The 17,551-nt window shown below is 35.2% G+C and overlaps 1 protein-coding gene across 1 annotated transcript; it reads left to right on the plus strand.

Moving 5' to 3' along the window:
* The first annotated feature begins 6,959 nt into the window (after window positions 1-6,959).
* On the plus strand, window positions 6,960-7,800 carry LOC140007319 (dirigent protein 19-like). Its single transcript, XM_072050049.1, has 2 exons — window positions 6,960-7,074; window positions 7,247-7,800. Exons 1-2 carry the CDS (start codon window positions 6,960-6,962, stop codon window positions 7,798-7,800), a joined length of 669 nt encoding a protein of 222 aa, XP_071906150.1.
* Window positions 7,801-17,551: the final 9,751 nt, after the last annotated feature.

Here is a 17,551-nt window from a genome sequence, read left to right on the forward strand (position 1 = left end):
CCCTCGTGATACACTCCAAAATGTTTGAGAGTAAAAATGTGAACATCTATCAAAGGGACGTTGTGGTTGCCAATTGAAGAGCACGTTGAACTAAACAATTCGAAGAATTTGGCTTTTAGAGGCCTCTAAAAAGCAAAAGTTCTGTAGGTTTCACTGTCATGACATGGTGTATGGTGCCACATTACTCTCTCCTAAAAGTACATCCAATCGAATAAGAAAGGTGAGTCCTCCTCATTGTCTACTGCTCCACTTATTCGTTTATTTTCAAGTTGGCGCTGGACAATTTTAAGGCAATTAGTTTTTAAATAAGAGCCTTTCTGTTTTTCCTAGAGTTTAGTCATTGAAAAATGATGACTTTGGTGCGTGCCAACAAGGTCTGCAACTTTGAACATGAACCAAGTCTACCCAAGACTTTCCGGGCAAAAAAAATAGAAACAAAAGCAAGGACAGCATTTAATAAAAATGTGGCAATATAGACACTCTACTTTATATTACTGGCACTCTATTAATTTTGTAATTTCAGCCAATGAATAAAAAGCAAATTAATTTAGTGCCAACCTCATTAGCCAAACTTTATTGTGTACCAGGTGAAGTCCTAGAGGACGTAAAACGTAACATATTATAATGACACAATAATTAAAAATCTGAAGCAGGACAAGAAACTTTTGGTGGGACCCAAACAATTAACTGGACTTGCACAAGATAAACTATTGTATGGGTGATATTGAGACTTGACCAACTATTTTGACCAACCATATTTTCACCTTCCTTATTTGAAGACTAGCTTAAATTATGTGGGTTATGCAAGGAACTAGTTTCTTGGACGCAACCCTTAGTTTCATGGACGATTTAATTCTGTACGACATTACCAACAGTCAATTACTTTTAGGGTATGTTTGGTTCCCACAGAATTGGAGGCTTAGAATTAGAATTGGAGCACCAATTCCAAATCTTCGATTTGGACGCTATCAGTGCAAGAGAATTAGAATTCAATTCGAATTCTATGGGCCATCAATTCCACAAATTCAATTCTTTGGCAAGACCTAAGAATTACAATTCCAATTTCATACTTTCACCTCCTATTCGGGTTAGCACGCGGATCCTAGATGAATTAAATCAGTAAATTTACAGGTCTCCATATAATGAACAAAAACAAAACTGAAATGAAAGTCTCTCTCTCTCTCTTTCGTCACAGATCAACCACCGTTTCTTGTGCAGCTCTTTCTCCTCCCCATCTTCCTTCTCCGCCTCCTCCCATACTTCCTCCTCTGCCTCCACCTATACTTCCATCGCACCGTTCCTGTTTTCGTGCGCTGATGCGTTGGAAATTGACGGGTGTGACTTCAAGATGGCGGAAGTTTGTGGGGCCACGACTGCTAGCCGGGCCGTGGGGCTGAGGTCAACGGATGGGAGAAAGAAGATGGCGGCCGTTGGTGGTGGGGTGGCCATGAGCAATCCAACGGCTGCAGCTATCACTCACGTGCTGAATAACAAGCAAGAATTCTGCAAGGGAGTGGAGGATTTAATAGTGGTGTCTTTGGGCAATGGTGAAATTGATTGCGCTGTCGGAAATCACTGGAATTCTTCCCCCGCGGAGTATTCTTAGGAATGCTTTAGCACCAGCAATGTTTATTGACTATCAAATTCGACAAGACCATCAAGAAGTTGAAATTTGATAGGAACCTATTCGGATTTAATTTAATATTAGAATGGCCATTGATTAAAAAATAGTAGTAATGTATAATTGTGCTTTTCTTTCTCTTTTTTCTTTTGGCTAAAATCACTTTGTTTGCATATTCATCTATTAAAATTTGTTGTAAGATACAAAATTCAAACATTTATAGGTACAAGTTATGACTTTCCTTCCTTATTCATATCATAGAGTAGGCATTTGATTTTCTAAAATTTAAAGTTCTTAACTCTAAAATAAGTATCAAGGTTTTAACTTGATAAATATTAACTACATTTTAAGTTAGAATATACAATTATTTTTTATTTAATATAATTTAATTAAGAAAAAAACAAGAATAAATTTTTTTTTTTTTTGCAGAAAAGGAACTAATTTGTTTTTTTTTCTTTAAAGCTTTAGTAACAATTAGTTAAATGCAAGAAAAAATAAATTATTAAAGGCACTAATTGGCTTTTTCCTTAAAGCTTTAGTAACAATTAGCTAAATGTTAAAAAATTATTATATAGTAAAAAAAAGAATTTTTTTATGTAAGAAAATGTTAGTTGGAAACAATTCTAATTTTTAATGAATTCTTCTCCCATCCAAACAAAGAATTTGGAATTCCAAATGAATTATGTATCAATTCTATGCATTACCCAAACAAAAGAATTCCAATGTTTTGGAATTCCAATTCATAGAAATCTAATTCTATAGAATTTCAATTCTAATTCAATTCCAATTCTGTAGAACAAAACGCACCCTTAAGTCAATTAAGGAGGTCGTCAAAGAGAAAACTATATTATGCTCAAACTCGACAAAATGGTGACCATAGATAAGGGTATTAATCACGAAGCAGAAGTAGCTTTATTAATTAAGGGTATCAATTAAGTACCGAATTGTTTTACCTGCAAAATTTTCCATCCATTGATTTGACTAACAATACCATTTTCAAAGTAGACGGATAAATATATTTATTTTTATGATACTACGATTTTTAAAGCAGCTTAGTGCTCTTCCAGTTAATTTCACATTTTTTTTTGCCCACCATACTATTCTAGATTTTTTAAACTTATTGTTGGTATGAATTTTAAGAAAATGAAAATCTATCTATACTAAGTTACATAAATATATGTCATTATTAAGCCTTGATTCGGGTAATTGTGGATATTAGAGGGTCTAAAGACAAAATAATGAAGTATAATATATTAACAGCAGATCAAAGTCTACAGATAGACATCTAGCCATTATTTCTAAGGATGGCAACGGGGCGGGGTTGGGGCGGGGGACCCCTCCCCTACCCCCTACGTCGCTGCCTACAAATTCTCCCGACCCCCGCCCCACTTCTCCCGCGGGTGTCCTCGCAGGGCTAATAAAAATTTGTTATATAATTTTATTATAGTTAAATTTTAGCAAATAATCAAGTACTAAAATATCAACACATCACAAAATTATTATTCATTGTAATTTCACAATTGAAACTTATAAAAATAATCAAATAAAAGTTATTTGAATACAATCCAATATGATGAAATAAATACAACTAAAGTAGTCAAGTTTTTACTTTTGACACAAATACAATCACAAATTCAATATTGTGCTTGTGCTTTTTGTTTTGAGAAAAAAATATTATTATATTAAGTGTAATTAGGAATTTAGTATAAATGTATTAATAAATTTAGTATAACTAATTAATAATTTCTATTAGTGGTCATACATAATTATTAGTATAATTGATAATATCAATTATATTATATATATTAATATATATTATATAATACATATAACTAATAATATCATTATCACAAATTTGTAACTAATTAAATTAAATATTATATATATAATTATATATATGTATATTTATTTATATATATACATATATTTTTAAGCGAGTGGCGGGGCGGGGGAATATTTGCCCCCCCCAACCCCAACCCCAACCCTCACCTTATTAGGTCCCCGCGGCCACCCGCCGGCATTGCTATCCTTCATTATTTCTGTATCAACTTCACGTTACACTCTGATTCATTATTCTTAAAAAATTCTCGGGAAGTCAAAATGTAGCATTTCAGCCTTCACTTCCGCATCCGGTCTCCGTTGTACCATCGGTTGTTTCTTCAAACAATGATAACGATGATCCAATGGCCCCACGTCAGCGGGCGGTCCTATAAATAGTCCTCCTCATCAGCTTTATACTTCACACCAAAGCAACTTCACACCAAAGCAACTTGTTTCCTTCTTTCTTCTCCTCCTTTGTGTCGGTAACAAAACAATGGCAAAGAGTTTAGCTATAGGCTATTGCTGCTGGCTCAACACAAAATAGAGAAGATTCCTGGCAACCAAAACCAAAACCAAATTCAAAGTTCTATTTTTTGCTACTTAAATTTCATCTAGACAGAAAGATAAAATTCTTTTCACCACATTACTAACAATCTCCATGATCATGAGAATACAGCTTACCTAAATATGAAGGTTAGTAAGTTTAGCAACTAAAGGTGCAAAGTCAATACTCAGTCTTTCTTTATCTTCATCATCTTCAGAAGCTGAAATCAAAAGTAAATTCAATAAGTGACCAAAAAAGTAAAATACAAGATCATGTGCACTGAAAGGTTAAGTATAACATACCTGTTACTCCATATAACCAGTCCCTAGTACATAACAAGACCTCCACATTTTCTGGTAGGAGCGAAGTACGATATTTACCCACAATTCTACCACCAATACTGAAAGCTGATTCCGAGGCCACTGTAGTGATAGGAATACTTAAAATATCCCGTGCCATCAAAGAAAGAATAGGGTATCGATTTTTGTTTTCTTTCCAAAAATTGAGAACATCCAATTATTGAGTTGAAAAGAGTCGAGTATCATCCAAATAAGAGTCTACTTGTGACTTATTCCTCTTGTTTGCATGTTGTTGACTCTCAAATTCAGCAAAATCATCATTGTCATTGCCCAAATCACCACCAGAGCAGCCTGCTATTGATCCATCTAGCAAATCACCATCAAAAGTATTCTCGTACTCCTCAAATAGTAAATAAAATTTATCCCGAACTTCATTAGCACGTTCTTCATAATCAAAAGGATATAGCTTCTTAAAAGCATACACCACATAATCCATTTTAAAACGCGGATCCAAAATGATGGCAAAACTCAAAACCAAGCTATAACATTCCCAATACTTCTCAAATTTCCGTTTCATTTGCTTGGCCATTTCACTCACTTCAATGTCTAAATTATTGACCTCTTCCGTGATAACTTTTTGAATTTTCCAGACACCATGAAAATACAAATTTGCAGTTGGATAATTAGTCCCCGAAAAAAGGGTGGTCAGGTCATAAAAAGGCCTCAACAGTGTTGTAAATTTCTGCACCTTAAGCCATTCTTCTTCAGTTGGGTAAAATCTGCTGAAGTTGCGATCAACCACGTGCAACTGATGAAAGGCAAGCTTATATTCAAGTGCACTATCCAGCATCACAAATGTAGAGTTCCATCTGGTTGGGACATCTTGATGCACCCTCTTATTGCATGGCAAAGAAACTTGAACAATACACTCTGCAAATTTCAACTTTCTTGATTCACTAGCTCTGATATATTTTACACACTCTCGGATCTTTGAGACTGGTTTGGAAATAACTTTGACACCATCTTGGACAATCAAATTTAGCACATGTGCACTGCATCTTACATGAAAAAATTCACCCTCACAAAATAGTGTATTTCTTAGCCTCAAATGCTGCTTCAACAGATTCACCATACCATCATTGTAAGATGCGTTATCCAATGTGATAGTAAAAACTTTTTTTTCAACAGCCCAATCTCTCAATAAATCTATGACTTTTTCAGCTAATATTGGACCACCATGTGGTGGTGGCATGTGGTGAAAATTTAGAACCCTCTTTTGTAAAATCCAATCTTCATCCACGAAATGAGCCGTCAATGCCAAATACCCATCTGTTGCAATAGATGTCCACAAGTCTGCAGTAAGGCAAATTCGACTTGAAATTGAATTTAATTCTATCTTTACTCTCTCTTTTTCTCTTTTGTACATCTTTTCAATATCAGTCTTTATCGTGTTTCTCGAAATGGGTAAAGCATCTGAATTTAAGTATATACACAAGTCTCGAATTCCTTCTTGCTCCACCAGTCTATAAGGATGGTTATGCTTCACAATAGCAATTCCCATCTTTTCCCGATAAATTCCTTGGTCAATTGGAGACCGTTCTTCAAAATCAGATTGTCCACGCTTATTACAATTTGAAAGATGACGCCATAAGTTGCTTGTTCCGGTTGTTCCACCACATGCATAATCACGCTTGCACCATTTACATTGTGCTCTTTGTGAGCCATCTGGCTCAACACATAATATTTCAAATTCCTTCCAAATCAATGACGTGAGCTGTCTCGAACGCTTAGAAGAACCTTGGATCAACTCATCTGTATTGGTAGGTTCATGGCTTGTATAAGAACATTGTTCCTGAATGTGCTCTGACAACTCATCTATTGGATCATGATGGGATAGCATTTCTGTTATCTATACTACCAACTTTGTACACCTTATCTGATATTTTTGTCTAAGACTCTCAGCCTTCCAATTTTGTACACCTCATCTAATATTTCTGCAACATTGATCCCAAGAACTACATGTTTTTACCAAGTATTGTCAATTTGGTCCAGCCATAAATCTACAGAGCTTTCTACTAAATAAGATCTAATGCAATCTGCAAACAAAGGTAAGCGAAACAATCATTTAACCAGTCCAAGATGTCCAAAACTTAAGAATGGTAACATACTACGGTGCAATATTTAATTAGATTCAGCAATCTACAAAACTGAACTTAATTAGATAATCCTAAAATTAATTATACCATTATTAGCCTTCCAAAGTTAATCTTAACTACTTCAAATTCTTGACTGTCAAAACCACATTCGCCAATGCTTGATCCGCATGCATGCAAATGCAACCAAGAATTCTAGCAGACATGCAATGCAACCAAGAATTCTAATTAGGCACTATTTTGAATTCTAATTCTGGAGATCCGAACGAAAGAGATAACACAAGCGAACCTTTTTTTGGCCGTTAATCAAGGCAAAATAGTTGGCTGCATCGCTTGTGTGTCACCATTCATCCGTCTGCAGGATAATAACCATTGGAATGTCTCTGTCAGTCCCACTAGTGTCTGTCATCCTATTAGACCACTCACTCCTCACGAGACAGCAGAACTACTTTTCGAACGATGCCCATATGATCTCAGAAATCGGACATGGAAGGGGCAAAATACAAAGACGGGGAGAAGAGATGGGGGAAACAAACACTGGAGGAAGAAGGGGGGAGGGAAGCAGTGGGCTTGCTGGTGGGGAGGAGAAGAAGATTGACGGTGAAAATGGGAAATACAAAGGGTTTGGGAATGCAAGTTAAATGGGTTAAATGGGTTAGATAGGTTACCCAATTAAACCCATTTAATAAATGGGTATAATTGGGTAACTCATTTATATTCATATATAAAAATTTAATGTATCCATATCCAGTTATTAATGGACGGGTATGGGTAAAATTAATTAAATGATTTTATTTGACACCTCTAGCTATAGCATCCCTCCAAATTCTCGGGGTGCTTTTACTAGCAAGCTTGGCACAGTCAAAGCATTCGATCTTACATTTGACGCTGTACGACCATGAATTTAAAGGTCCAACTGCTGAGCACAATCAGACTATTTATCCTGTTGCAGGTCTCCCCAACGTAAAATGGGGCTTTTTACAATTTGGAACTCTTTTCATCGGCACAAATATCTTGAAAGAAACCATCTCATTCCACTCCCCGACAGTGGGTCATTTGCATGGCGTTGTTGGAGTATTATCCCTTGATGGCTTCGCCATAGAGGCCTCGGCAAGTGTGCACTTCCTTGAACACGGAAAGTACAATGGTAGCACTGTGGAAATTAAAGGAGTTATCAATCAGGATCAACAAGTCAGTGAAGTTGCAATTGTAGGAGGAACCAAGCAATTTCGGTTTGCAACAGGGTATATGACCTTTACGGGTACCCCGGTTGTAAATGCAACTGGGCACAATGTTTATAAGTTGGACCTCTACATTAGACTTGACAAAAAAGGTAACAGCCCTGGTATTGCTCTTCAATAATAACTGATATATGTATCTTTTAAATAAACTTGACCCTGGATCCCCATAGGTCATCGGGCCAAGAGTTTCTCCATGTCTGGTGTTTGTTGTATGTTTCTTGAGGTACTTGGCACGTATAGCCAAGTTAACTCTATCAATAAATCAGTATGGTTTGTAATACTTTTGAATAATTTAGTGCAACTGTTGCTGGATCTTTTCTCGACTTATGTTCCACTTCTAAAATAGATGACACAAAACTAGGGCAAGAATGTGTTCTTTCTCTTTACTGATTAAAATCTGAATAATCTAGTTGTTCTTTGTACCTAGTTATTCAACTTAAAGTACTTTTTCTAAGTAAATGTAAGATTTTTGTTATGTTTACCATAACAAATTTAATACTATTACAAATTTGTGTCGATTGTCTGTACTCTCGATAAATTAATGATTTAAATGAATTTTGCGAACATTAGAATCACGTAGTAACAAACCACGTACAACATTCAAGTTGAAAGCTTATAAAAGTAGAGGATATAATAATGAATCCTACTTACTCTCAGTGATGCAAACATTCTGAGTTTAACCCCCCTCGCATCTGCTGCTCTCAATTGTAATTTTATTTGTCAAAGTGTAGATTCCCATGAAAACTCAGTATCACCCAATGTTAAAGGTCATCGAACTCAAATCTTAATTTCACTGGCTGGCGTGTGCATTTCCGATTCGTAGAGAACCTAAAATTTGCATTCAAGATTGTTCATCTATCTATTATTACCTTTTTTTTTTCTTTTTCTTTTTCTTTTTTTTTTAGTAGGACACAGTCTGATTTAAGAAACAGAGAATTTGAATCTAAAATTTCAAAATTCTAAAGAAGTTATTGCTCATTTCGTCCCTTCTTGTGTTGGTGGGAGTAAATGAAAGTACTTAAAACTACATGCATTCATTTTTTCTTCTTTTTGTTCAAGACCTATGGGTTTGCAATTCGCTTCATTTATATTGACTAATGTGCAGTTACTAGTTAAGCCCAGATCATGTAATTAAAATTTTTTGTCTGCTCCAAAAATGCGTGTGGAATGGTTTTCTTTGTTCTACAAATCGATGCCACTGGATAGTTTTTTTTTCAAGGTGCCGTGGAATAGTTTTTTTTTTTTTTTTTTGGTCTAGAACAAGAGAGATCAGAGATGTATGACTTAAGAAGCGGAAAGGGAATAGAAGCATCTGAATTCAAGACATCTAACTCATGGGATTTCAATGTTAACCATTGGATCAAGACCTACTCAGCCATACCGTGGAATAGTTGACTGGCATTAATTTGCTATTCTTAACGATTTTACAAGTCTATTTCTTTATATTTAACATAATATAAACCAATAATTATGTCATTCAACTTTTACTATGTTCTAAATTATGTCATGTTGTTTCATTCTCAAGACTCATTTTAACTAGTGGGTATTGAGATCCCTAGTTTGACTCTCATATTAGAGAAAATAACCTGTTTCATCCCTCACATTTCGTAAAAATATTCTCTTCATCCCTCACATTTAAAACGAAACAAATTGGTCCTTCATGTTTAAAAACTTAAACTTTTACATCCTAGAAATAAACTCTTAGTTGTGAATCAAACCATCTAATCTAACAACCCGGTTACAAATTTTGGAGGTAGGATTGGTAGATCACTCGCAAACACATATTTCCAACAAATAAATTAAAATATTTAAAAAATCTTAATTAAAACTCATTTGTTTCTTCAAAAGGACGAAATAGTGCTAAAGCTCTCAAGCACTGAACCCTTAGACATATTCCTCAGTTTTGTTGCACTAAGGGTTTAGTGCTTGAGAACTTTAGCACTATTTCGTTCTTTTGAAGAAGCAAATGAGTTTTAATTAAGATTTTTTAATTGCTTTAATTTATTTGTTGGAAATATGTGTTTGCGAGTGATCTACCAATCCTACCCTCAAAATTTGTAACCGGATTGTTAGATGGTTTGATTCACAGCTGAGAGTTTATTTCTAGGATATAAAAGCTTGAGTTTTTAAATGTGAATGACCAATTTGTTTCGTTTTAAATGTGAGGGACGAAAGAATATTTTTACGAAATGTGAGGGATGAAACATGTCACTTTCCCCTCATATTATTACCTTCATCCCTTTTTCTTGTAAGATTTGGAATCTTCTCTTGAAAAAAAAAATTATCATGTCAAAACTGTAATTGCTTTGTTCAACAGATAATAACTTTACAAGGTCATATATGTTAATTATTCTTAATTTAGAACTGTCGATCTTGTATTTTCTTATTTCCGCTATTCCGGCCCTCTCAAATTGTGCCAAGTCTCAGTTGTTTGCCATCAAATATAATTTGACCTTCGTGATAATTTAAGGGCTCAATTGAAGCAAAATTCAACTTTGTGGTGAAAATTTTTCAGAAGTCTCAACTTATCCTAGTCGAGCCAAATGCAATTAATTCTTCTGGGTTAGTTTTAAAAAAGTGAGTTGAACAAAACTCTTCTGGCCGGTTCTCCAATATGACTTGGAGGGAGGCCTTGCATCTGCTCTCAAATTTAATTTAATTAGTTAAAGTATAGATTCCGTGAAAACCTATCTTCAGTAAATCCAGAATTGGTCATCCAGAAAGGAATTTAGCTTAGATGCCTCAAGCTCAAAATCTTTTAATTTCATTAGGTACGTGGAATGCCATTTCAATAGAACCTACTCCTTTCACACTTTCTGTAGAGAACATAAAATTTGCATTGAAGGTCGTTCATTTTTCAATCAGCACTTTGTAAGAAAGTTGTTCATTTCTTTTTTCTGTAACTTATTTCATCTCTAGCCAAATCATTTTGAATTTGATCCTAATGTAATTATTGTTCAGCGTCTTCCACTGCAACCGAAGCTGCACACACATCAAGAAAATCTTCCCCAGTTTTGAATTTGTACACTCAGAAGACAATCTCTTCACTGTGTATTTTGGATTCCTTAATTGTTCCCGTGTAAATCATCTCAGCTGGAGTGATGCTGATCACCTTCTCAGCTACTGATCAGGCTGCAGCATTTGTGAATATTCTGGTCAAAATGGGAACATTAACAAAGGTTGAAAAGCAAGTTGCGTCTGTCGGGCCACATGTAGAACTGGTTCCTTGTTGGATACAAGTTTTTTTTTTTTTTTTTTAAATTCTCCTCCAGTAGTTGACTAATTAGGATCAGTTTTGTTTAGAAAATAAGAAACTAACTATTTTGGAGATCAATTAACTTAAATTTCTGCGTTACACTATCGGACGGCATTCGATTTTTTTGGGAAGATATCAAAAAGGCAATTGTTGACTTGGAAGATGCTGTTTTTTGGATTCTTAATTTGGTTATTGCATTTTAAATTTTACGCATCCTGCATTTGGAGATGGTAATTTTAGCATAAAGAAGAGTTAATGTGGGTGGAAAAGGTATAACTTGTTTCAACAAATTGTTGGCAAAAACGGATATATGTGGCGAACTAGTAACTACACATTAATCAATACAAATGAAGCAAAATAGAAATATATCTCGAGAAAAAAAAAATGAAAGTAGGTTGTCATAGGTACTCTCAATTTACTTCCACCGCTCAAGCGATAAAAAGAGTGCTAATTGATAGATAAACAATCTTCAATGCAAATTTGAGTTTCTTCATGAATTGCCGAGTGTCAAAGGGTTCAGTTTTGAGGATATGCTGATGCTAAATAATGCAATTAAAAGTTAATTTTAATGATTATAGATCTATCACTATGGAAGACCCAAAAGTGGCCAAATGCCATTTGGAAATGAATTGGACATTTTCATGTCCATTCTGAAATTTTCCGTGTGCATGTTAGTAATGGTTTATATAACTTTTGATGAAAACCATCACCCATTAAAGCTAGACTCTTTATGGTATTTACTGAGAAATAAATCAACAAGCAAATTGCGAAAGCGTACTTGGATTCATATTGACTAACTGGTACTTGAATCCTTGGAGATTTTGAGATAGCTTTCCAGATCAATACATATTCGCTGATCCTTGAGAGAGTCCTTTAATTTCTCTTTGGTATCTTTCCTAACAATGAGATATCAGGAAATAACTATTTGTAGTGCTAAAAAATACGATCATAAGAATATGTGTGACCCGGGACTATAACCCTATTTATAAATAATTTTCCTATTATCTTTTGGATTCTTATTTCAGCCCATCATAAAAATAAAAATTACTCTTAAATCTCTATACATTAAAGATCCACTGTTATGACCCAAGGAGGAGCTGACCATATGAGCAAATAGGGTGATGATCAAGAAGTTGCTATACTACTTGCCAACTCAGAAGTTAGTTAAGAGTCAGTTAGTTAGAGGCACTTAGAATAGTTGAATCAATTGATTGTATAAATAAAAGATGAAATGTACAGTGAAGGGCCTATTGCAATAAAGTATTGTGCTTGAGGAATCTAATTAAGCTGAATGATACTGGAATGACCTTGAGATTAGGTGAAGATAGATTCTTCACTGAAACCTACGCGTTTACCAATGAAATTAAAACTGAAAGCTCATTTAAGGCCCTCTTAATTCTATTCAGAATGATGGGCTTCACTATAAGTGATAAGAAATTTGTCAAATCGTAACATAATAATATATTGTCTTGTTTCTTTGTTATTCATCAGTCAATATATTCCTTCGTCAATTTACTGGTTCTATTTAATTTCTCTGAGTTATAAAGTTTGCCTCCAACAACACTTTCATTGGAAATGACACTCCTAAAAACAAGAATAGTGTCACGAAAACATAAGGTGGAGTAGAAGTGGCAAAAGAGGTGAAATTTGTTGTTGCCAAAATGTCTACTAATATGTACCTATACTAAACTATATAAATGTTGGTGAATCAACTTTCAAGTTCTATAAACCAAGATCCTTATACTTCATTTTCATTTTGAGGAAAAAATGGTTTGAACTGTTTCAAGTTTCTTTGGCACACAAACATGTTCCGCGGCAATACTCGTAGCTCTGTATTACAAGTATAGCCCTACAAACTAAAATTTTATTTTTTATCTATTAAATAAAAAGTTAAGGATAACTCATTTCACGTTGATCAGCTAGAAGATAAAAAATATGATAATCCAATATTAATATCCTCCCATATTTTTTCCTTGACTTTGTTATTCTTTTAATTAGGTATTTCATAAAGGATAATTGCGTTTATAGTTTTGTGATTATTATTTTCTTCACCCATTTTTAGATACCGACGTCTGTTTTTGGTATGGGCATTTGAATAGTAATCTACTGTCTGAGAATCTTCGATCTTGTCCTTCATGGAATCAAAATCTCTTGTGACAGTACAAAACTACCCATTTTGCAGCAGTACAACGGTAACTAAAGTAGTGTCGATATCATTACTATCCCAGAATGCAAGCTCGGACAGATGATTCGCTAATATTTTGTAAAGCTGACTCCCAGAATGCAGCTGAACTCAGAAGACTACTCCAAGTGTATGAAAGGGGTACTGGACAGCTCATCAATTTTGACAAATCCTCAGTCATCTTCAGCCCGAATCTGGAGAGGGAAGTAAAGATGGAAATCTGTCAAGCACTTGGGAATATTCAAGTGGCCACCCAAGGTAAATATTTGGGACTCCCAATGGTGATTACCAGCTCAAAACAACAACTATTCGGCTTCATTAGAGACAACATCCAGCAAAGAATGAAGAAATGGAAAAATAAGATGTTAAGTGCTGCAGGTAAAGAGGTGATGCTCAAATCAGTGACAATGGCTATGCCAACATATACGATGTCATGTTTCAAGCTGCCAAAGAAGATATGCAAAGAGATCAATGCGGTGATGTCAAACTATTGGTGGGGAGAGGCAAATGGAAAGAACAAGTTGCATTGGCGATCATGGAGTAAAATGTCACTGGATAGGAAGGATGGGGGCTTGGGATTTAAAGATCTAGCCACATTCAATGCAGCTCTACTGGGTAAGCAAGTGTGGAGGTTGCTCACACAACCAAATCTACTTGTTAGCAGAGTGCTCAAGGACAAATACCATCCACGAGATTCACTACTCAAGTGCAAAGTAGCTGGGAATGCATCTTGGATTTGGAAAGGACTGATGGGAGCAAGGCACCTGATAGAGAAAGGGTCCAAACGAAGAATAGGTAATGGAAAGAGTACTCACATATGGGAGGATAGCTGGCTGCCAGATAAACATCAAGGCAAGGTCACCACACTGAAACCACAGGGATGCAAGCTGGCTAAGGTAGAGGAGCTGATAATACACAACAGATGGAACCAAAATCTGATATTCAGAAATTTCAACTCCAAGGATGCAGAAAGTGTACTAAGCATTCCCATAAGCCTGGTCAATAGAGAGGATGGCAACTACTGGTGTCACACCTCCAATGGGAATTACTCGGTGAGATCAGCTTACAACTTACAAGTTGATGTCCAGAGGGAACATGCACAAGAAGCCAGGGAGAGAGTAGGTACAAGCTGGAGTTCGGCTAGACAAAAAGGTTGGAAATATCTTTGGAAGCTGAACATCAAGCACAAGGTTAAGATTTTCTTGTGGAAATGTTTGAACCAGGCGCTACCTGTAAGGCAACTCATTTATGATAGAACCAAACAAGGTGACCCAACATGCCGGGTCTGTGGTGAGGAAGGTGAGACCATAGAGCATGCGTTGCTTAACTGCAGCCATGTCAAATTAGTATGGAAAATGTCACCTGTCCAGTGGGAAGGAATTCAAGACCAGCAGGGTTGCTTCAGTAAGTGGTGGACTACGGTGATGGAAGCCAGAATGAGAAGCGAAGGTAGCAAACATATCTCCCTAACAGCAAATATCCTTTGGCAAATTTGGAAAAGCAGAAATGCGAACGAATTCAAAGCCAAGAAGCACCCCCCGATGAAAACACTGCAGACAGCTCAAGAGGAATGGTTGGAATATGAGGAAGTTTTGACAAAAACCTCAAGCATGAGCACAGGAGAAACAAGAGACCAGACGGAATCCCCTCAGCAACAGCAACATATCGAAGGCCTCATGAGACTAAGGTTTGCAACACAAAAGAGCAAACACACTCCTCAATTTGGGATAGGTGTCACTATAACAATAATCAAAGCATGATACGAGGGTGGACGTTGCAAGAACGAAGTTCTGGACACCAGGTCCTGGATGAGCTCATAGCAATCAAACTACTGATGAGTAAAGCTGCTGTCCAGAAGTTGGAGAAGATTGAAGTGCAAATCCAGAACAAGGTAACGTTTACTCTCCTCCAGCAAAGGAAATCTCAGGAAATGCGAATGCTTACCCTGATGGAGGATATCTATAGTCTTAAGTCCTTGTTTCATACGTGCTCCTTTTGTTTAATTAATAGGAATCTTAACCATATTACTCATAGGATAAGCGTGCAAGCGCTAGACTTTATTGTAGATCAGGAATTTTGGATTCCTCAGTGTTAGTATGCACTGGTTGTAAAGTTCGCTCAAGTCTTTACTTGAAACTGTAAAGGTTCTTTTCATCTATAAAATCATATATCGTTTCGACAAAAAAAAAAGATATCATTACTATCCACCATTTAAGCAAAAATGACATCATGTGAAAGCTTAACTCTACTTCTAAAAAAACAGAAAAATAAAAATGGAATCATATTTGTAAGGATAAGGTAATATAGTCTACTTCAAAATTCTTATTTCAATGGTTATGATTGAGATCCTAAGTACTTTTTTTTTCCGAAACGATAATTGATTGTATTTCTTGTCAAAAGATGCACAATTGCGAGCAAATGCTTGAGTTAGCTTTATAAGCAGCATTTTTGCCACTAAAGAAACAAAAGTTCCTCATCTAAAGTTCCTCATCTGAGATCCTAAGTATTAAAGGTCTTAGATTCAATGACCCCTTTCCCCTTTCCTGATTCTTACCTATCTCTTGTTTGAAAGAAAATAGATACAAGGTGGTAATTTAATCCAATTTAAATAAAACGCACACTATACATTTCAATGGAATTAACATTAGCTATTAATTTAGGTAATTATTGATGTTTATACATACATCTAAGTAGTTAGTCATGGTGGCTTCTTTTCTTTTTAAATTTTTTTTTTTAGCTGAAGAATGATAGGAATTGAGAAGCAAAAACAGGGAGGTTAGAAATAGAATATGGTGGCTTCTTTAGCTCCCAATGCCAATTAATTGCAGTGGGGATAGCAAATATTATGTCTACTTTTATCAGCTAGCTCAAGAAGTGATTTTGTTAAGAATCTAATGAATATTGTGGTTAAGAATTTAACATTGCATTCCCATATAAATGTAACCGCCTATGGTGTCTGCTACGGTGGATCTAGAGCCGGCGCCCCCATTCTGGATCGTAGACAGTTGATTATAATTATTTCTTTGGTAATTTTTAGTTTTTCCCCTGCCTTAGATACCTTATAAATTTTTAGGCTCCCGAACCAATATAAAATCTGACAATCCAATTAGAAGAGCCATAAAACCCTTCAAACAGATTTTTTTTTGATATTTTATTTGCTAAGAAAAGCCAGGGATATATAACTCATTCTAATTGATGTGAAAGGAAAAAATATAATTAACGTAATATTCTCCCAAATTTGCTATTTGACCTTTTTTTTTAAAAATTAAGGAATTTTTTCAAGGATAATCGAGTTGCTAGTTTTGCAATTAGCGTTAACCAACTTTTATGTATCCTACGACTTATTTTGGTCCTTCCCTAGAGACTTTAATTAATGGCATCGAAGTCTTCTGATACTAAAGAAGTTTCCACTTTTGCCGCCGGCGGAGAAGATGTTTAAATACCGTATTACAACTATCCACCTTAGTTATACTTTTGACACCACCAAAAAAAAAAAAAAAAAGTCTTACTGACAATGGGACAACATTATTTTATCCAATCTAAACAGAAGGTACACCATGGCAAAAAAATAAAAAAATATATAAAAAAAAGTACACTACATTATATGCATCTTAGTTGTACTTCTGACACCATCCAAAAAAAAAAAAAGTCATAAGAACAATGGAACAAGATAATTTTATGAGATTCTTCATCGTTCTGTTTACTGGGGAGAAAGAGTGGGGGAAGGGGCGAGACGAAGCCGAGCCATTTGGAGATAAGCCCTTCGCATGTGTCGAGTAAATGAATGCAGCCTCAACTTCAATTGATTCAGTAGGGACTGCTGTAGGTATCGTAATGTGTTTGCATTGATAAATTATTTCACATAATATCTCGCTTGCATCGTAAATTTATTTTTCAATCTATCTTTTTATATTTTTAACTATCTTTTTATCTTATATACATCACATCATAAATAGTGTTATAGATATTATTTTAAATAATATTTCAAATAATACTCTATCCAAACACACTATTCTTGGGGGACGAAAACACAAAAAAAATATAGAAAATAAAAAAAGAACGTTACATTATATGCATGCAAATTTGCCATTTTTAATTAGAGTTATAAACAAAGAGCGATTGAAAATTATGTGATATTTCTAAATGATAGACGCAAATATGAAATCTCTAAAATAAAAAAGTGGGTTATATTTTAGTTTAATTTTATCACTTAAGTTGTACTGTCGTTTAATATGGAATTTTCCTTTTTTGCCAATTTAGGTTAATGGTGGCGAAGTCTTTGACGCTACCAAAGTTTCCACTTTTGCCGCTGGTGGCGAAGATATTTAAATACTGTATTACAACTACCCGTCTTAGTTGTACTTCTGATACGACCAAAAAAAAAAAAAAGGGACAGGTCGTATGAACAATGGGACAAGATAATCTTATTTAATC

Source organism: Coffea arabica, chromosome 5c (assembly GCF_036785885.1).
Source record: "Coffea arabica cultivar ET-39 chromosome 5c, Coffea Arabica ET-39 HiFi, whole genome shotgun sequence".
Classification (NCBI taxonomy): Eukaryota; Viridiplantae; Streptophyta; class Magnoliopsida; order Gentianales; family Rubiaceae; genus Coffea; species Coffea arabica.